The 22,545-nt window shown below is 41.3% G+C and overlaps 1 protein-coding gene across 1 annotated transcript in view; it reads right to left on the bottom strand.

The window, feature by feature from the left end:
- ptprna (protein tyrosine phosphatase receptor type Na) overlaps window positions 1-16,008 on the bottom strand; it is a gene marked incomplete at its 5' end in the record, with an annotated part of 34,331 nt that extends 18,323 nt beyond the window's left edge. Inside the window, 10 exons of the mRNA XM_084084250.1 lie at window positions 215-495; window positions 812-846; window positions 1,200-1,322; window positions 1,514-1,672; window positions 1,975-2,173; window positions 2,567-2,711; window positions 2,872-2,989; window positions 3,914-4,024; window positions 10,193-10,243; window positions 15,927-16,008. Of these exons, the coding sequence (XP_083940376.1) occupies window positions 215-495; window positions 812-846; window positions 1,200-1,322; window positions 1,514-1,672; window positions 1,975-2,173; window positions 2,567-2,711; window positions 2,872-2,989; window positions 3,914-4,024; window positions 10,193-10,243; window positions 15,927-16,008 (1,304 nt within the window). The remainder of the gene's footprint in view (window positions 1-214; window positions 496-811; window positions 847-1,199; window positions 1,323-1,513; window positions 1,673-1,974; window positions 2,174-2,566; window positions 2,712-2,871; window positions 2,990-3,913; window positions 4,025-10,192; window positions 10,244-15,926) is intronic.
- Between the last annotated feature and the right edge of the window lie 6,537 nt (window positions 16,009-22,545).

Raw genomic sequence — 22,545 nt, 5'->3', positions numbered from 1 at the left:
ATTCGTTTTTTTTAATCTGATCAAAACATTTTAGTTGTGTATAACATTGGTCTCACCTATGTGAGAGAGTAAAAATGTATGCGTAATCAAAAACTTTCAACAATTTTCCAAATTCCAGATCTATAAAGCTCCTACACATTGTGATGCAACGCGTTGTGAGTTTGTAGATTGGCTATTGTCGGCTTAAGTGGTTAAAAGGAATAAAACCACTCACCTCTGGTTGGTGACTATGTAACCATACTCCTCTTTGATTCCAGGCCCCTCATCAGGTGGCAGCCCCTGGTCCTTCAAGACTTGCCCAGCCTCTGCAGGGACCACCTGGAGGTGTTGAGGGTGGACAGAGGGTGCTTGGCTGGGACTCTTGGCCGGCGCTGGTGCTGGAGCTGGAGCTAGCATAGTGGAGGTGGCGGGCGGTACATCAGCAGCACCACTTGGCGCAGTGGCAGGCTTTGCTGCTGGCACACTGGACACTTTGTCTGTCTTTAACAGCTGGGTCTGTGAAGAGGCAGGTGACTTGTCAGCAGTGGTGAAAAAAGTACTCAAGTGTTTTACTTGAGTAAAAGTATCAATACTGCAATGTAGAAGTACTCTGTTACAAGTAAAAGTCTTGAATTCAACATTTACATGTGTAAAAGTACAAAAGTATTGGTATCAAAATGTACTTAAAGTACCAAAAGTACGGTACTAAAATGTTTGAAAATAGCAGATCTACAAGCTCACAACGCGTCGCGATGCAACGCGTTGTGAGCTTGTCAGCGTGACAAGATGGCGAGTGCACCATCGACAGTGTTCAAGATGGATGCCAGCTTACCTCTTTGAGGGATATGAGGTCTTTCTCATATGGATCTGAAAGGTCAGACAGACATCACTATCATCATGCTATAGTGTCATGCCTTGGGCACGCAAAGTTTCAAAACAAAACCACTGGTCCAGCCAGTATCACAGAGAAAGCACTCACTTCCACAACAATGAACATGAACCCTTTTAGAGATGTAGTTCCATCAAAGTAATCCTTTTAAATATTACCCGTGCTAACCAGATATTAAATGTACAATACATTTATTTTGACAGGCAACACAGCAAAAGTCCATTATGTGTACACTCGCAGTAGTGAAATCAACACTCAGGATTTGACAGTCAACGTGGCAGACAAGACTTGCACAGAATAAATGTGGGAATGGGGACTTCCACCACTGTACCTGTGTTGTCAACCTGCATGAGTTGCAGTATGAGGGCCAGCCTGTACAGCTGCTGGGGACTCAGTTCTCTGGGCTTGACTCCATACCTCTCCAACACCTTGTACATCCTCTGTTGCAAGTCATCTGATACACAACAGTACATCCATTCATATCTGGGCTGCCTTTATACTGACCAGTTGTTTTGTGTTAAAAAGCAAGAAAAAAACACTATATCATGCACATTTGAATGTGCCAAAACCAGAATGGGGCTTGAGTAAAAAGCATATGGGCAAAGTAAATGACACACATCATGAACACATAACTGTATCTCTCACCGTCGTTGAGTGCAGATACAGGGCTGTAGTCTTGAGGAATCTTCTTATGCTGAGGCTGGGGCGGCTGTTTGGCTGCAGAACCAAGTCTCTCCTCTAGGGTGTAGTCTTCCACATAGTCAACTGGCAACTCCAGTTCCAGGTCCTCATAGTAAGGCAGGCCTGCTCACAGCATAATGGCAAAGGCTGTAGTTATCTCTCTCTCTCCCTCTCTCTCTCTCTCTCTCTCAGACAGACAGACAGACAGACAGACATACAGACAGACAGACTAAAATATCTTTTAGTCTGGCTTTCATGTAATTCTCTTTTTTATATTTACATGTAATTCATATTAGTTTCATGCAATTGTCTTCCTTTTTTTTCTTTTTACTGTTGTGCTAGTATTTAATTCTTATACATGTCTTTAATGTTATCAAACCAAAACTATTCTTCAAAGCTACTGTTTTGAAGGTTTCTTGAATCACCTGCAGGTGTCAGGGGAGCTGGCCCTCGTTGGCGATAGGAGGGCTGTGCAGATGCCAGGTACACAGACATGGCTTCCTGCAACAACTGCCTCTCACGCTCCCGCTCTCTCTGATTGGTCTGGGACCGTGATGGGGGCCGGACATAGCCTCCTCCTCCAATGGGATGAAGGGATCTCTCTACCTCATCCTGGTATCTGTGCTATGACAGATAGAGAGAGGCATTTGGATGGTACGGTGATGTGTGTGTGCGCGCATGGATGGATTAACATGACCAGGGTGCCATTATTCCTATAGTTATTACAATATGTATTATTTTTTACTCCAACAATGTATTAGAATTATACATCTTAAGGCCAAAGTGCCCCCATTGGCTCCAGGGCCCTGGGCATGGGCCCGGTTTGCCCAATGCGTTAATCCGTTACTGTGTCTATGTTTGTGACTGTGTTACAAACATAAAAAAACACTTATGGATGCATTCGACTCGTTCACGTGTGTACCTTTGCCTTTGTTCAATCGTGTGTGTGTGTGTGTGTGTGTGTGTGTGTGTGTGTGTGTGTGTGTGTGTGTGTGTGTGGGGGGGGGGGGTGGGTACCTGGTGATATGCGTATGGGTCCATGGAGGCAGCGTGCATGCGTAGCGGGGACTGAGGAGGCTCGACAATCATGTAGTCCAGATAGCTGTCAGGAGGAGGCATGGGCCCTGACTTGGAACTGTGGTGGTGGTTGTGCTGTTTGGACCTGGCAATGCAGAACAAGAACGGGTAAGGAAAGAGTGAGGAAGGGGAAGCGGGGTTAAGAAAGAGCAAGGAAGGGGAGGATGGATGGATAGATGGATGGATGTGCACTGTATGTATGATTCACATCTTATTTTAGTTGATTAAAATGTTCATGGCCTTACTGAGGGGAAGAGGATGTGGAAGATGCAGAGTTAGGCTTGGAAGGGCGTGTGGTGTGAGGAACTCTCTTCAGCTCCTTGGATACAATGTACTGGGTGATGTCATCCTGCCAGGACAGACCTACACACACACACGCACGCATTGAACGTTGGAACATTATGAATAAAAAATGTATTTCTGTTTGCCTTTTAGGCTTTGTAATCAATAATTGCACAGGGCAGATATGACAAATAACTTAAATCGGCAACTTATATGTCGTAACCGTGACAGCCCTACTGATTGAGAATAAAAGACAGAGAGGGAAACAGAGAGCTGCGTGACATCAATACTCCTTCAACATCTCAGTGGAGTTCCAGACCTCAGACGTCAGCAGCCTGCTTTCATGAAGCCTCCAGGGGAAATGGGGGAGGTTGCAGCCAGGAACCATACATTCATTTCTACTTCTGAAGTTTAAAAACATATTATATCATATAATATATAGAAATCATACTGTATAAACTTATTTTTTAAGTGTAAGTCTTGAGTGATTCCCACATAACACCATATGAACCACATTAACCCTGGTGTCCCTGTTTTTGGGAACGTCGTTATAGGCCAAGATTTTCAAAGGTTTTCAAAAATAGATCTGCTATTCTCGAATAGCTGAAGTATAACATAGGGCTTAAGTAGACTAGTTAAACAATGACAACAGCCAAAAACATAATATTAGCGCATGCTTTTCACCATGTCAAGCTACAATTACTATGTTTACTTCAACAAAAAAATACTTATTTTCTATCAATTAACACACCCCATGAAGCCTTGAATTCATGGAGATTCTTTTTGTTTTTGTCGCATTCCTAAGCCAATAATTTGATTGCCGGCCGAGTCTCCAGTAGGAGACTCAATTGAGACTCTTTAAGTCTCCTACCGGAGACATCAAATTATTGGCTTAGGAATGCGACAAAAACTAAAAAATCTCCATGAATTCAAGGCTCTGTGGGGTGAGTAATCGATAGAAACAAAAGTCATTTTGGGGGTGAACTATCCCTTTAAGAACCTCACCTTTTAACATGAGCTGTTTGAGGACCTCCTGCATCCTCTTCAGAACTGGAACAGTCACCTGATAATGGACCTGGTCCTGCTTTGAGGTCCGACACTGACCGAATAGCCCATCTGAAAGACACGCACACACACACACACACACACACACACACACACACACACGCATAGTGCACATTAGTATCATTTATGTCATTGTTCTGAAACATTATGATTATAGTCCTTATTTTCACTAGCCTACTCGGGAACGATGAATGACGAGAATGATTCAAGTTGGAAATGCATGCTCGACCCGGTTATGCAATACCCGTTGTACCCATGGTCAGAGTACCCATTTGCACCCGTCTGTCCCTTTTATGCCCATTTATGGAGATTTATGTATCTGTCTGCCTGTGTCCCTTTTATGCACAGGCCAGTCTATGACATCATATTGATGTCATCAGCTTACTCCATATATAGGGATATGTGGTTCAATCGATATCTTTTGGAGATGCATTGATCCGACCAATTTTCACCTTGGCTAATCACGCCCTCGCCAATAAGCACGCCAATACTCGACGCCAGGCACGGCACTCCCTTGGGTCACCAGCGTCACACGCGGCAAGTTTGAAGTCGGACGGACGGACGGTTCTCGAGATATTTGAACTACAGACGTATAGACGTACAGAGATTTCGCGCATTTACAATAGAAATTGTCGTGTCTAGCATCTGGTCAAATTCCTCACACATGTCATGTTTTTGTGTTACTTTTGTTTGGTGCTGAGCATAACACAGCTGGTGGGTTCTTACCTGTTCTGAGTCAGTCATTACAATATCTGCAAATAGTCATGACTAATATCTCTAGCCTACACTAGTTAGTCATAGTTTCTGATTAAAATCCCACTCTTTATGATCTGGTTCTGTTTTGGTATTTTTTAGGTTCTTTAGGTTTTTGAACCAGAACCTGTTTACTGGTTGACTCTGTATACTATACAGGATGTGTACTGTATGTGAAAATCAAAGAAGGCTTGCTTGATTTTAAATCCCCCAGTGGTGCAAACAATATAAAGGAAACAAAAAACAATGGCACTAAAAAATAAAATGATTTTCTTTGAGCAAGGCAAACTAATGACTAATGTGTCGCCTCTCAGGTCTTCATCAGTGTCTCTATACAGTATATGTGTCGGTTTGTTTTGTGGCCCTTACTGGTCCATTTGGTTCCATTTATTTTGTACAGGTGATAAGAGATGCACTTTTTTTTAATCCACCCAAATACACCAGTCACATATCTATATAATGCAGATGGCGTTGTGAGACATAGAGGGTTTGAGGGGTAAAGTACATCTGAAAAGGCCCCCCCTTCAGCTCTGAGTTTTTCCACACTGAGACCTCAATGAGCCGAGAAAATGAGATGTATTCCCAGACTGAAATGGAGTACAAGACGGGATTTTTTGGTGCATCGATGAATCACCACTAGACAGCCCCTAGCAGCCAAACAGCACACAGCTAAATCTACCATAATGGTCTTATTGTCCATAATGTTTTTATTTTTGTAATGGTTCCTGCTGTGAAGATACATACATCTTCTGTCTGCACAGTATAACATTCTGAGAGTGTAAATGAACCTGCAGTGGCATTACAGGACCATAATTTCTGTGTTCTATTTTGATTCCTTCGGTGACACAGAAGTGTTACCTCTGCCGTGTAACTTATTATTTCCAGGTCAATGTTGAGGGGAGCAAAAATAAACACACACACACACACACACACACACACACACACACACACACACACACACACACACACACACACACACACACACACATCCCCATCCCCATCCCCATCCCCATCCACACACACACACACACACACACACACACACACACACACACACACACACACACACACACACACACACACACACACACACACACACACACACACACATTTCATGAATTAGAAAAATAAAAAAAGAACTATTAAGAAATAGTGAAAATAGCAGATCTACAAGCTCAACATGCTTGTAGATCGGCTATTTTCAATAGTTTGGGGCCCGGGGAGACATCGCATTTCTTTTTTGGGTCTCGAGCTAAAACGTTTGGGAACCACTGTTCTAGACAGCCTTTGTTTAGCCAGGCAGGTGAATCAATTACAACACTTACACTGACCGCCAAGTAATGAGCCGCTCTATTAAATTAGCACATCTTTCTTTCTTTCTTTTTTTCTTGTATGTAATGTATGTATGTATGTATGTATGTATGTATGTATGTACTCTATCTAAGGTATCTATCTATCTATCTATCTATCTATCTATCTATCTATCTATCTATCTATTCATTTTTGTGTATGTGATTGTTAATAGTAAACCTTGTCCCCCTGGGACTGAGTGAAGACTGAGTCAGGTCTAAGAATAGCTAAAACAGAGGTGAGATGAAGGAGGAAGGAGGAAGAACAAAAGATTAATGGAAAGGAGCGCAGGGTGCTGAACAGCCAGAGCGGATTGCAACTATTTCTGTCCGGGTTACACTTTGTTGCGTGCCAGTGTCGCACGTCATACATAGCTGATCTACATGTTCACAACGCAGTGAAATGCGACACATTGTGAACTTGTAGATCGGCTGTTTTCGGGATGCGACACCACACCGGTGTCGGTGCGCCGTCACTCTCATCCACCACAACGTGATGTTGGGGCAACAATTATTTTGACAATTTGACATTAAAATTAAAAAGCTTTCTCTTTAGATAATGTGTTTGAACTCTGGGGAAAAGAATGTTGGCAGTCCAGTGAGATGCTCTCTCCTGTATATGCATGTTGCATGAATATTTGATGAAGTCCCCTCCCTGCAGCTTTCAATGCATATATTACTAGTACTCTGAAAGTATATTTCTTTATAGGAACTAGTTACATACCGCTGCTGTCGGGCAGAAACCTTCACGGTGCAGGAGGTGTGACAATCCTCCAGTGGGCCAGTGTTGCCGCAGCTAATGAATACCCAGCCGAGTGAAACAGTCTGTTTTCTATCGATTCTTGCCTTTTACCCCCCAAAGTGTTCTATAATGTAATCAAACCGAGAGACGTAATGGTTTATTAAGGCTGTGACTGTCAACCTTAAACACTATGGGCGGTTTCTAGTCTCAAATGGATTTATTTTTCAGCAACAGTAGACTAACCACACGAAACAAACAATTGGAATGTATTTAATGTTCTAGCCCATTGGCTAGTATGTGGTTGGTTAAACAATGTTTAATATATATATAAAGGCTTTTATGCCTTTATAGATAGGACAGTAGGCTGACAGGAAATGGGGAGAGAGATGGGGAGTGACACGCAGCAAAGGTCGTCGGGATCGGGATTTGGACCCGCGACACGCTGCCAGGCTGGCATTGCACTGCAGCCTAGGGTGCCTGCTGCCTGGACCGCCACGCCACGGCCCAGGCCTGGATCTGCTACCTTTGAGGCTTTTGTGTGACACTAAAAGTTAGAAAATGGAGATAGGATGTTTCCCGACAGTAACGATATATCACTTATATATGTAAAAAGAAAGAAAGAGAGAGAGAGAGAGAGAGAGAGAGAGAGAGAGAGAGAGAGAGAGAGAGAGAGAGAGAGAGAGAGAGAGAGAGAGAGAGACGCATAGTATTTCTAATTATGTATAGGCGGGTTATACAGCCGGTATGGTATGTATATATGCACTTTTATATAATATTAATCCTGTTCTTCATGAGAGACAGAGAAATCCACTCAGAGAAAAAGAGGTATATTTAAAACTACTTCAACTCTGATAATGGTCATTATAGTATATACATAAATAAATATACTGTATATGTATGTATGTATATATGTATGTACAGTATACCGTATATTCTTTTTTTGGCAGTATTTTCTTTTCAATAATTCATTTATTTAAGAGGGATAGTAGAGACACAGGAAACTGACATTAGAGAGAGAGGCAGACATGCAACACATGATGTCTCACCTTCCAAACAGCATTTAAGTAAAAAAGCGATATATGAACGGTATGAATAATGTTTAGAGATAAAAATTCTATACTACCATAGCCATGGTTTGTTTGCTGAGAGGGATAGAAGATGTGAAATGAAAGAATTGTGCTTGAAAAGTATACAGTACAAGGAATAAGTGTACGTATGTCATCTGTATGGTACACAGTAATAGGGGTTAAATTGTGAAACAGTTCTATAAATGAAGTAAAGAAGTCTCACATACTGTACACAAGTCTCCAGCTAGGATCCAACATTGCGATTATGTGGTCGACAACTGGCGTGCCCCACTTCTTATATAAAAATGATCTCCATTATGTGTTTTCCATTGAAGACTTGGAATAAGGGTACGTGCTTTTTTAATAAGAAACAAATATACATGTACTGTATGAGTAATATTGAAAATAAAATAAAAGACAAAATGAAGTTAAATTGAAAACCAGAATGTGTCTGCTTCTGAATGGTACCACACAAATCTATTTGTATTCCATTCAACAACCGTGTGCGTGCGTGTGTGTGTGTGTGTGTGTGTGTGTGTGTGTGTGTGTGTGTGTGTGTGTGTGTGTGTGTGTGTGTGTGTGTGTGTGTGTGTGTGTGTGTGTGTGTGTGTGTGTGTGTGTGTGTGTGTGTGTGTGTGTGTGTGTGTGCATGTGCATGAGGAGAAATGCGTAAGTGGATGTCAGTGACTCATCACTGTATTAGCTTAGCGACCGTGGAGGAGTCGACCTCATCGTGATGTCAGCGTTACCATGGAGACAGGGCAGCGTAGGAGGGGCTTAGATGAAAAAGAGCGGAGAGGGAAAAGTGCATGAGAAATAAAGAGAGAGAGAGAGAGGGTGGTGGAGAAAGAATCATTGATGAATGTTTGTATTCTTTTCACACAACCCACTTTGCTAATATACGCACAGCACCCATTAAAGTGCTGCTTTGTACCTGTGTCCTTGTACATGAGTGTGAGTGTGAGTGTGAGTGTGAGTGTGAGTGTGAGTGTGAGTGTGTGTGAGTGTGTGTGTGTGTGTGTGTGTGTGTGTGTGTGTGTGTGTGTGTGTGTGTGTGTGTGTGTGTGCATATGTTAGTGTGTAATTTAATTGTGTACAACAAATGTGTATCATTTGAGGTTGTTGCATATTGTGGCGTGTCTCTGTGTGTGTGTGTGTGTGTGTGTGTGTGTGTGTGTGTGTGTGTGTGTGTGTGTGTGTGTGTGTGTGTGTGTGTGTGTGTGTGTGTGTGTGTGTGTGTGTGAGAGAGACTGTGTGTGCGCACTCGCTCGTGTGTATGTATGGATGTAGCAAATAATTCAATTTATTGTTGTGTCATGGAAAGATTGAAACAGGAAGTCAGTTCTGAACGTTTACTCGATCATTTGATATTGAATGTTATCAGATGTACAACAATGTAATGTACCCAAAGAGAAGGGTGAAAGATAAGTATGGGTGAGAGAGAGAGAGGGAGAGAGAGAGAGAGAGAGAGAGAGAGAGAGAGAGAGAAATAAATGATGCAGCAATTGAAAAGAATCAGAGAAAAACTGAGTTATACCCAGTTGCGCACAAGTGTTGCGTACTTGAAATAGCAGCTCTGCAAGCTCACAACGCGTCCTGGATGCGACGCGTTGTGAGCTTGTATATCTGCTATTGTAGCTTGTAGATCTGCTATTTTCAGTGTGCGACACCAGCACGCAACTACAGTACGTAAGTAGAAGTAGAACCGTCTTTTTTCACACATCCACCCACACAGCGCTCATCCTTTTGTAGCTCAATACAAAACAGACAGGCACGGATATAAAAGTGTGTCACTGAATTCTATTTCACGCCCAAATACCTAAATCTACCCAGCAACATGTCACACACTTGTTTGATGATGTTCAAGGCTCAAGGTTATTTTTTTGTATTATCCCAGAGGGGCAATTTGTAGTACAGCCAGCACTACACTGTAAAGTCCTGAGTGTTCATTTAACTCAGAGAGTGCACAAAATGCAACCAAATGTACCCGACACACTTGGTCAAAGAGAGGGCCATGTGTAGTTGATTGGTGGCTCACAGCTTTTGGTGTCTGATGGCTAATGTTGCACACGTTTCATTTTCTTTCTTTTTTGTATCCTTTTTGCTGCCCAAAGCTAGTCAGTATTCATTCATATTAGAACTCTAAGTGTCCTTGAGGGGATTTCAGGTGGTCCCAAGCAAAATGAGGAACATTTTAACCACTTGCCCTGGTGTGTGTGTGTGTGTGTGTGTGTGTGTGTGTGTGTGTGTGTGTGTGTGTGTGTGTGTGTGTGTGTGTGTGTGTGTGTGTGTGTGTGTGTGCACTCACCATCTGAGCAGACTTGTTCCCTTGTGCATAGTCTCCTCTCAAACAGACAACCTGATTGGAGACAGAGACAGAGGGACAGAGGGAGAGGGACAGAAGGGGACAGGGCATCAGCTAACAGGTACCTCAAAAACAACAACATCAAGACAGTAATTCAACCAGCAATGAAATATCACTTTCCATTGATTTCCCCCATTTTGCTGTGCCTATATCAACAGCTACTTTTGTGGTTTGGGAGTCTAAATGTCAACTTAAAACACAGCCATACACAATCAGTACTAAATACTTCACGCACACACTACATCTTATATCTTATAGTTATATATACAATACATGAGAGTAAATCATTTGGTCTTGGGTCCTCAACATTATCTTGATTGATTTCCTTGAGTGATTCATTGATTTGTATCATCACCTGTAAGGTACCAATACAGCAGTTCTGTATCCTTAATTTCAGTGGTTCTCAACCAGTGGTCCGGGAACCACCAGTGGTCCTTGATGAGGTTCCAGGTGGTCCCCAGCTAAATGATGGAAGAGTTGGTAACCAAATGGACCCTTATACTGTAGATCTTTAACTCTTGAGAGTGTAAAATGAAACCTTTTAATTTTACACTATCAAGAGTTAAATTATTGTTAAACATCTGCATTAATTAATTTACAAGAAGTCTACACAAATAGAGAATGTAGAATAATTGTTATTTTGATCAACGTTTGCCTGTCATCTCTCCTATGGTACCAACATCCATTAGCATGGAATTGTTGACAAAATCATATCCAACGATAACAAAATATTCTAAGTCTTGTGTCTGAGAGACTAAATCTCATCAAATGGTGGTTCATGGCTCAAATGCTGAATAAATAATGGACCTTGATATGAAAAGGGTTGAAAAAACAGTGCTTTATTTTCTATTAGAGCTACGAGTGGAAGACATTGTTCAACTCCACCCACACAGCTCTTATCCTTGAGTGGTATAACATAAAACACTAGCTAGGCAGGCACTGTAGAAGTGCCATTAGTACTGTCATTCTGTGCCATTAGTAGGCTACTGCGTTGTTGTTTTTTTGTTTTTAAAGATTAGTTGTTAGTTGTTTTGTATTCGTTTTAAAAGATTTTAGTTGTTGTTTTTTGTGTGTAAGTTTTGCTTTGTTAGACAGTACAACAGTATCACATGCCTAATATAGCAGACCTTCCACGATGTGTTGTGAGCTTGTAGATCTATTTTTGCCATGAGACACCGCTGTACGACAGAGAATAAACTAAGCATGGGCCACCCAGGCATTCCACTGTGGCATTTAAAAAAATATGTCCTCAGGGTGTCAGGGCTCCAGCAGAGCAACATTAGTGCAACGAGCTATGCAGAGACTTTTTCATGATAGATACAGCTGTAAGTTTGCAGTACAATATGGTAACAGTATTCAGAACGAAGGCAGAAAGTGTTTCCTTCCTTTTTTATTTGGACTTTGACATTTTGCTACTGGGAACAGGTGGTCATATTGCACTGCAGGTTAAACATGTTTGTCCAAATGTCTGCCGATGTCTGACTGCATGTTGGTCTAATCCAAAGCCACTGTGCCTCCTATAGCTCTTTAGACATGCATTGTCTTGTGTAGCCAACCCAATATATAACCAAAAAAATGATATATAGAAATTATTACATATTGAAATATAATCTTTTGGAGTTTTTTTTAGGGGGGGGGGGTTGGCTGCTATTTGAAAGCTGTGATTGACAATACAAAGTGTTGTCAATCAGTTTTGTAGATGTAAAAGCAACTGACGAGAGATCAGCCTGGTTGCATTATTTTGCACTGCGCTTCCCACCGCCTGGGTGTTCAGATCTGTTAGACGAGACCTCAGTTGGTGATGTGGGAGACAGCAGCTGGTTAGGCGTATATAGGATCACTGCAAGAAGACATACTGTATAGCGCAGGGCTCTTGCTAGTTTTCATTCCTTCTGTCTGTTCCTGTCTATCTCTGTCCCCAAAGTGCCGTACTAAAATGCACGTGTTCATACAGACAAACAAATGCACAGAAAAGCAAAGCACTCAAATGCTCTTGCGTGTACTGTGTGTGTGTGTGTGTGTGTGTGTGTGTGTGTGTGTGTGTGTGTGTGTGTGTGTGTGTGTGTGTGTGTGTGTGTGTGTGTGTGTGTGTGTTGCTTGGGGGGGGGACTCCTGTGTCCAAGTTATTGCCTGCTGTAACAGAGCCCATTAATCAGTCATGTATGCCATTGTGACAGCAAGAGACTGAAGAGGGAAAGAGAAAACAGAGGGAGAGCAATAACAAAGGAAGAATGGAATAACTAATGGATGGAAAAAAAGAAATACAGTATACCTGAAAACTGTTTTGAATGCACACATGAGCACAAAGAGATATGAAAGAAAAACAGAGAAAAAAGTAATAATGAAGAGATCGAAGATCGATCGATTTTGAGCAGACATCTCTGGCAGTACTCGCTTTTCAGTCTACCTGTGTATGGAGTGACGCAGTACATGACTGTAACTGTGACTCACCGCTCTCTACTTTGATTCAACGCGAGCACGGGCACGCACACGCACACGCGCACGCACACACACCCTCACACACACGCACACACACACACACACACACACATACAGAAACATTCTGTGCTGTTATGTGAAAACTTAAAACCAAAGATCACCAGAAACTACTTTCAAATTGATCTCTTTTTCGTTTGATTCGCTTGGACTCCATACAAAAACCCTAAAGCACACACACACCCACACACCCACACACAAAAAGAGTAAAGTAGAAAATACTCCCAGCAATTAAATTCAACAACTTAGGAGTAACATAAACACAGGGCTCAATTGAACCTCATTTTTGTAGAAGGAAATCTAAAGCATTGATTCTCAAAGTGGGGTCCAGTGTGGGGGTTCCATCACAATCATTTTAACCACTTTATCCATTTATATGCTGGCTATTCAAAAAATAGCAGATCTACAAGCTCACAAAGCTTCTATATCAATACACTCCATCATCCAACCGGGACAGATGGGTGGGCCGTGTGCGCTTTCAGAGCATTTATTTTAATGAGTTTGTATTTACCGGTATCACAATTAAAACACATTTTTAAAGGTTTTAAAGAAAATATCCAATGCAATATTTTGCAAACATTAAACGTTATATTATCAAGAAAATCTTAGTGTTTTGACAATAATTTAAGGGCCCACTTGCAATATCCGGCCCAGATGTTGCGAATCACTGATCTAAAGGTTCCATTGGGGCACACACACAGTCCCTGAAAAGCTCCTGAACTCTCACCTTTTATCCACAGTAGAGTACGTTGACATGGCAACTAGACATGGGACTGATGGGTTGCTGGGGAGATGAATGATAGGCTGCATGTAAGTGTCATTGACCGTGTGTGTGTGTGTGTGTGTGTGTGTGTGTGTGTGTGTGTGTGTGTGTGTGTTGGGGAAATTACATCGTAGAATTCTCAGTGTTTATTTAAACTCTGAGACCGTATGGATACATTTTTGGGACCCATTCACTTGGATTCACTTTTTTTTAAATGAACACTGAGGATTTTTCTGTGTAGCAGAAGACTGGCAAACATATGGTTGAAGCAATTTTGGTGAATGGGTGTATGCTATTAATTTAATAATCAGATTAATAGACAGACATCTATCTGTACATAAATGAATAAATATAATTGCTTTCCGGGCTGCTTCAGACAGACTGAATAGGTAGATAGAAAGACAGACAGATGGATTACGTGCATCTATGAATATATTTACTGTAGGTAAATTGATGATTGATTGTCTTCTGTCTAAGGTTTTCTTCTGCAATGTCCACTAGTTGCACTATTTGACTCCTCTACTCTGTCCAAGCTGTTATTACATTTTTAATAAATTAAAACTGGGTGATTACGGCACCTTAGTCCTTGTAGGAGATAGTGTTTCTAGTTACACTGGGTTGGATGGTTGCATGCATGTAAAAACGGCAAGCAACCAAACTGCCATAGGTCTCTGTCCGTGGTGCTGAAATGTCAAGAGTCTAAAAATGGCTTATCAAATGCATTTTCATTTGATTTGTTCTATTTTACTTTTCGGCATACTTAGTGTACCGGTGCCTGTTTTTTTATTGTTATTTATCAAACAAGTTGTTGATACAGTTCTAATATAATAAAGTATACAACATACATAAAAACAGGAAAAGCTGTAACAAGGTCACTTCATTTTCATATTTTTCTCCCGTTGACAAAACCTGTTCCAGCATTCTGTGTCACAAGTGGTTGCTTAGACCAGTGGTTTTCAACCTGTGGTTTGGGACCCCCAGGGGGGTCCCCACATGTTTTTTGGGGGGTCCCCAGATGACAGTAAAGTGACAGCCTACCTGAAAAGTAATCAACACACTATACTATTCAAACTGGTCAAACATTGTCCAAATTGTCAAATAACGGAAGAGGCAAAAAATAGCAGATCTACAAGCTCACAACGCTTTGAAAGGCGAGGCGTTGTGAGCTTGTAGATCTGCTATTTTCACAATATTGTAGCTACAACGAAGTTTACAAAGTCATTTCTGGAGTGACATTCAGACAGTTACCGATCAGCTAAACAGCAGCAGGATGAAGTAAGCTATCACATTACCTGTATAGTTGAATTTTAGCTTCTTCTCAATAAAAATGTGACAATTAAACAAATTCACTTTTTTTGCCTATAAACCTAAACATAGTGTGTATAAAATGTGGGACTTTTATGGGAATGTCAGACAGACATCTCTTTTATCCCTGGAAATTGTCCATTGCTCAAATAAGTAAATAAAAGCAAAGGAAGACCGAGTTATTTTCGTCAGTATATCAATACTGCAAGAAATACTACTGTAACAAGTAAAGCTCCGGAATTACAAATGTACTTGACTAACAGTACAAAAGTATTGATATCAAAATGTACTTAAAGTACCAAAAGTAGAAAGTAGCCATATGCAGAATGTCCCATTTCACAAGTTTTCAAATGTATAAAGAATATTTTGAAAATAGCAGTAGCCTACAAGCTCACAATTGTGAGCATGTAGATCGGCTATTTTCAAATGGCCGAAATGTACATAGGATTTAAGTGGTTAATGTATGTTTTGTAGCCTAATAATAATCAAAATCTAACTGTAACAAAAGTTTTCAAATAATTGCAGTGGAGTAAAAAGTACAATATTTGCCTCTGAGGTGCAGTGGAGTAGAAGTAATAGTACTGGAAACTGGAAATACTCCAATAAAGTAAAAAATAAAAACTCAAAATTGCACTTATAAGTACAGTACTTAGTAAATGTAATTAGTTACTGCATTGGTTCTCAAAGTGGGGTCCGGGGACCCCCAGGGGTCCTTGAGGGAGTTCCAGGGGGTCCCCAGCTAAATGATAGATTAGGCACCAAATGGACCCTTATGGGTCTGTAACTCTGAGAGTGTATAAATGGAACCAAATGGACCCGGTTCCATTTGTACACTCTCAGAGTTAAATTGACATAGATTTTACAATATAAATTGCGGTCCAAGTGATAGAAAATGCCATTAAATGGGGGTCTGTAGCCCTAATGCATGTCAAACTGGGGGTCCTCGAAATTAAAATGGTTGAGAATCACTGCTAGAGCCGTAAAAAATCTTCTCTTATGGGGGGTCCCTGGCTTATCTTTTCAAATGGGGGTCCGCGGGCTAATAAGTGTCAATTTGGGGGTCCTTGACATGAAAAAAGTTTGAGAACCACTGAGTTACTGTACACCACTGACCGTATTTGTCTGAAATCCCGGGTTGACACAAGCTGGCGACCAGGAGCAGGGCTGCCCATACATTATTATTATGATGTTGCATGATGATAATCTTCTGAAGCCGTCAGCAGCCTAAAGGAGATGAAGAGTCTCTTTCTTTCCCCCAATTCTCCCTCGTTTAAATGTCCATGATGTCCCCAATGCAGCTGCAATTGATAAATAAATAAATAGATCAATAAATGTCCATGATGCCCCAATAAGCAGCTGCAATCGACACACCTGCTTGAAATCAAAGAAGCCCAAGCGACGAAAAGGAGCTATTCCTCCCAGTAACTACCTACGTTATGACCAGTGTTGCCATATTCTGTGAGAGAAATAAGCAACCAGGTCTAGGAAGACCAGGTATGGAAAATAGCCAATCTACAAGATCTACAACGCGTCGTGAGCTCTGTTGTTTTCAAAACATCTCTTTGAATGTCTTCATAAAATGTGGAATATTTGGAATGTGTTTTGAACACAAGTGCTCCCTAGCACAAAACATCATGAAAATATTTAAGAACCACTGGTTTAAATAATAATTAAAACATCTGGAAGCAAGCCTAAATAAGCAAGTACACTTTAGAAACAAGCCCCCCAAAAAACGCAACACACAACTACCAATTTTTACAAGCAACTTTACAGAAAAAGAAGCCCAAAATCGCTTATAATAAGTCGACATGGCAACACTGGTTATGACGGTAAAGGCGGGGCTGGTGATGGAGGATGAACGTAGTAACGACAGTAAAAGATGGGGAGGAACTACAATCTCTCTCTCTCTCTCTCTCTCTCTCTCTCTCTCTCTCTCTCTCTCTCTCTCTCTCTCTCTCTCTCTCTCTCTCTCTCTCTCTCTCTCTCTCTCTATATATATATATATATATATATATATATATATCTCTCTCACAGACAAGGAGGGGACCTGCAGTGACGTCATTTCGGCTCGGCATGTCTAAATGCTTTAGAAGCGGAGGAGAGAGATGAGAGGCGATGTGATGATGCACACTGCACGACAATAAAGACGTGTGCTCCTCGGAGCGCAGATCTCCGCCAGGCCTGCTCGCCTACCCAGGGGGGAGGGCTGAGTCAGTTGCAGGCAACTTGCAGTGAGATCATGTAAACGTAAAAGTACATTTACTCAAGTACCATACAAGTAGCCTACATTTTGAGGTACTTTTAAAACCTCTGTGTGTGTGTGTGTGTGTGTGTGTGTGTGTGTGTGTGTGTGTGTGTGGGGGGGGGGGGGGCACTGTCTGACCCATTGTCTTCAAACGTGACATGACATGTGTTGCTGATGGTGTGCAATGCCGAGTGGGAATTAGGTTGGCCACGTGATTGTCCGGAACCAAAAACATCATGAATGTCTGTGGAGGACCGACCGAATGTCTGTGTCTGTGAGGGAGGTGTAAGCTTTGGTTGACCTGATTGGCCAACCCAACCCATAGGCTTCATGGATTGGTCTACCTTTGCATCACATTTGTGCCACTGCACCAATCTTACAATAAATGCACTGAATCTCTGTATGTATGTATGTATGTACGTCTGTAATCCACGTATCTCGAGAACCGCTCGACTCACCGACTTCAAATTTGACACATGCGTCGCAGACGACCCGAGGGAGTGCAGTTCCCGGGGTCGAGTCGGTTGGATAGGCGGTTGTCCACAACCACCAGAAAAGGCTCATCCCGTCACCACCGGGGCGCAGCATAGTAGCGCAGACATGTTTGTTTTGGGCAACGTCAACCTGGTTTATACCTCTCAAAGATGTCCGCTGCTACCAAAAGACACTTGTTGACACCCCCTCCAGGATTTTGGCTCACTCTACAGTATATGCCCATATACTGATAACATCAGGGATCTCCATATATGGTTAAAACGGGTGCTATGACAACAGATAGAATGGGTATTGCGTGGGGTATGCATTCCCAATTTTCATTGTTCCAAACTTGCATTGTTCCCAAGTAGGCCGGTGCCCGACGGGCACAGGTCTAGTATACTGTAAGTGGTAAGTGGTTCAATAGACCTCCATGCAAATCAAATGTATTTTATCTAGCTTTGTAGCAGATGTTGGGACTTAGGAAATAAATCTGTTAGGCCATGGTGTGTATTCATAGTCTGCAAAATACCTGGAAGCAAGAAGGAAGGTATACAAGGACAGAGGGAAGGGATGAACCTTCCTTCCTTTGACTCGAAGGATGGAAGGAAGGAAAGAAGGAAGGAAAGGAAGAAATCTTAGATGAGAACAGAACAGTCCTCTTATGTTTACAAAAGGACCAGTGGTACTCTAGCACCCTCTTGTGTTATTATTAGAAATTACATTTGTTGAAAATGCAAACCAAATAGGCAGTCTGACTTACAGTAAGATGTTTGAACTTTGAACCAATCATGGTTCTTCAAATGGAAGATTAAAACATATTGTATTAATATACTTAATAAAATACACTACTATATATACTTTATTAATAAAGTGTTGCCATAGACTTTAGTTCACTAAGGTCCTGAAATAACGGAATAGGCTATACACTTTCAGCACAATATTTTTGTAATTGTCCAATGAAGTCTTAACCTTCAGTTGTCAGTGAATGTCCTTACTGTTACTGTATAAGTGAAAGTAAAAAATACGACTTTAATACATTATTATCCAATATTTCCTTTACATGGTTGTGGTACTTCAAACATGGTTTGACAAATTACAAATTAAAATGAAATTCACAGTATTCTGTATTGTGCCAATACTGTATGTACTGTATACTGACCTTTATTGGACAAAAGCTAAAATAACTTCAACACATCTATGACACAATTCAATCATCTCAACATGTAGCTATGCCAGTAACAACAATTCTGTCTGCTGGGTTTCTATTAAAAACCTCTGATCTCTTTCTCTCTCGTCCTCTGTCCTCATCTCTCATGTCACGCACATGCTTGTGTGGTAGCTCACCTCGTTGGCATGCATGCATGTGTGTGTGTGTGTGTGTGTGTGTGTGTGTGTGTGTGTTTGCTCTGTTGCCGGGCAACATGCGATTGGTGTTTATGACAGATGACCCCAGCAGAACCACCCACGTCTAGCACACGCACGCATGCACGCACGTGTGTATGGGCTCACGCACGCACGCACGCGCGCACGCACGCACGCACACACACACACACACACACACGTGTACTTAGAGTAAATGTCATGGCATTTTCCCCGTCTCTACCTCTGTCCATCTCTCCCTCTTTCTCTGTCTCTCTATCTCTCTATATCTCACTGTTGCTTCCATTTTATTTTCCGTCTCTAGCAGATGTATTTATTCTATTCATCTTCTCTTTGTATTCTCTACTAGTAAAGCTTGTGACTGTGTCATGATGTCTTCATGGAACCATACCTAGTATTCTGGAATTCTGCCAGATAAACCAGAAACTAATAATTACTAATGTCATTATTTCTCTCTCCTCTATCTGTTCCACCATCAAGGCAACATTTCTAATTCAATATCTTGCTATTTTGCCATCATGACATTTCCCATGTGTACGTTTTTTACTTACTATCTTCTAACTGGCCCAGAATGTTGGGATGCATGGGTTTGGAGTCACAGGGGAGATTTACAGCTCAAATGTTTGTTTGTTTTCACCAATATAATATAAGTATAATTAAGAAGAAAAAAAAACATTAAATATAAAAGGCAACCAAGTTTTGTGTGAGTTTAGTTTGTATTCAATTTGTGACAAATACCGGTATATCAGTCCAGACTTACAGTCTAAATCGAGTCATGGCAGCCAGTGATAACATGCTGTTAGTTCTATATTTGACAGAGAGTGGGCGGAGGAGGTTGAATATTCATGGCCCCAATCTGAATAGTAAACTGGAAGAACTGTGAAGGACATGAGTCAGATTTATGAAAATATATTCTTTGATTCGACTGGTCCTGGGCTGCCATCTGTTCTAAGATCTTAAGTCTTTAAGATGTTAATGATATAGCATCCTATGTGGTAATAGAAGTGTGACATTGTGGAATAGTGTTTGGCTCCTAGTTACTGCGGACATTCTTAGACGTGTGTGTGCGTGTGCGTGTGTGTGTGTGTGTGTGTGTGTGTGTGTGTGTGTGTGTGTGTGTGTAGGTATGCATCCAGCCATGCCGGGACTTTGGTGGTAATTTAAGACTCATCTATTCAGGCCATAGGTCAGTTGTTGCTTCTGTGTCTATGGTTGCTTAGCAACCTCTGAGTAGGTACGTTTCTATCCAGCACTGATGATGTGGTCTCCAGGGGAAGTTTATCTGGGAAACTCCAGGATGTCTACCCCTGATACATACGCATATATCCCTGCCAAGTCACATCATGTCCCCATCATATCATTTCAGAGCATATAGTACTGTGAAGTCCCCTATATGACATGCTGTAGTCTTGCATAAATTATGAGTCAGCCGGGAAAAGTCATTCCCCTAGGTATTTCTGGTGAAGGGAAAGTGACTCCATGTTCCAGTCAGTTCTTCACATGACATACCGAGTTAGTTAGTTGTTGAAACCATGAACTCCCATGAACAAATGACATCATATGATGAAATCTCTTGCCAGTTTCTGGAGCATTAGGTTTTGCTTCTTGCGTTTGATGATTAATGTATGAGGAAGAAAACTGCTGAGCACTTTTTTTGCCTCGCTAGGGATGGGTCTCTAAGGATGGCAATGCCAGTTTTGTAGGCCGGTTGACCGTCCATCTGTGAAACATTTTGGCCTCAAACAAGATATCTCAAAAACCAAAGGTTTTGACGTTTTCTGAGTACATTTACTGAGAAAGATGAACCCTATGGATTTTGGTGACCCTGCACAGTAGTATACAACCTTTCATCTACTCTCTCAGGCCAGGGTGTCAACTTGAACTCTACTGATTTAGATGACCCAAAGGCCTTTCCTTTTAAAGAGTTTGCTTTAAAGCTACTGCTTTAAAGTTTTAACATGTGTTAATCCTTCACAGCCCCCCCAATTCTGGCACTAATAATAATTATCAATTCATTATCCCACTAAAGAGGGCAATGTAATTCGGTTTTAAAAAATAACTTTAGTCCGGGTGGCAGTAATCAGCAGCACAGCAGGGCTGCTAGCAGGGCTTTTAGTTGCTTAAGTGTTGTTTCCCCTCAAGGACCAGCATCAACCTTTTGCTATGGTATTGTATGGGTGGCTGGTGGCACTAGTCTATGTAAAATTGAAGCTGATAAATGTGTACTCTCTCCTAATTGGTTGAAATGTGCAAACTACCTGAAAATGTATTTTCTGTAAAGAGCTGGAGAGATGGAGGGACTCCTGTAATTGAACAAACACTCTATAGCAATGAATACAATGCTTTATAAGCAAGGATATAATGCTTTAACCTTTTAATAAAAAACCTTTTATTTTGACCCAAAAATATGGTGTGGGACGACACAAACAACAAAAGAGAGAGGTTAAGGGGAGGCCAGCAGGTCAGGTCAGGTGAGTGTTGAGGAAGTAAAGATGCTAAGAGTCATCTGGCCAAGACAGGCAGAGACCACACTAAAGGCCTCTATAACAAACCTGGCAAAAAATGTTACTTATAATGTGTTATGCATTTTAAATATAAAAAACATAATTAAGTAATAATGTATTTTACTATTTATCTTAAGCTTTTTGGGGTATTTTTTTGTAATTGATTCCTTTCTGACAAGTAGAAAAATGCAATCTGTTGGACAGACGTGAGTGGCTCTCACACTTGGACTGACTATTTGTGTGGAGGGTAGATGAGGTCTCTCAAAGTGAAGAATGTGGCAGTACAATCTATACACTGATTCTTGGCCCTGTTGCTTAAAAAAAACACCAAATAAAATGTTTATATATGTATGCCAAGTTTGTCATATTTTGAATTCACGTTTAAAATGTGATATCTGCGGTCAACTGGGAACAGCTATATTTATCCTGGTATGACAGTAAAAAATAACATTCTTATTTTTATTGGTCTTGTCAATTTCTGTTTTTAGTCCCATGATCCTTTGGGGCAGTGGCATGACAAAAGACTGCAAACGGGAAAGCTAAAAATATAGTTGACACCACCAGCAGGTGACACCCCCCCCCCCCCCCCCCCCAACACACCACACACACACACACACACACACACACACCATGTTTCTCAGTTTGAGTGTCCCACACTGGTTTGATGACACCTCGCTCCTCACACTGTCCCTTGGTGTTTCCCACAATGCCATAGAAATGTCACAGGGCCCAGGCTGAGTCCATCAGTTTCTCAAGTGGGTCACAGATTTGACAGTTCTGGCTGACAAGACCCCTGGCAAAAGGGAACAATCACCATGTTTTAACAAGGCTGCAGTGCAAAAGTAACTTTACATGACCATATGGTGGTCTGGCATGTATAGAGGCCATTGACTATGACAGTCCTGCCAATCATTTTTCAAAACATACTGTGTTGTTGATGTAGTTTTTTTCAAGGAATCAACTTGCAGCCAAAAATGCTCGTTAAAATGTAGTTTTAACATTCAATTAGCCTACTTACTAACGTGTTAGGATACTTAGCCAACATTGACTCAATTAATTAATTCTGAAGTTTTAATGACTTGTAAACAATGTAAAGAAATGCAAAATGTAAAAGAATAAAGCTATT

The sequence above is a fragment of the Gymnoscopelus microlampas genome (genome assembly GCF_963454915.1).
Source record: "Gymnoscopelus microlampas genome assembly, chromosome: 17".
In the NCBI taxonomy this organism is placed as follows: domain Eukaryota; kingdom Metazoa; phylum Chordata; class Actinopteri; order Myctophiformes; family Myctophidae; genus Gymnoscopelus; species Gymnoscopelus microlampas.
The sequence above is the reverse complement of the archived record's forward strand: the minus strand, read 5'-3'. Positions and strand labels throughout refer to the sequence as shown.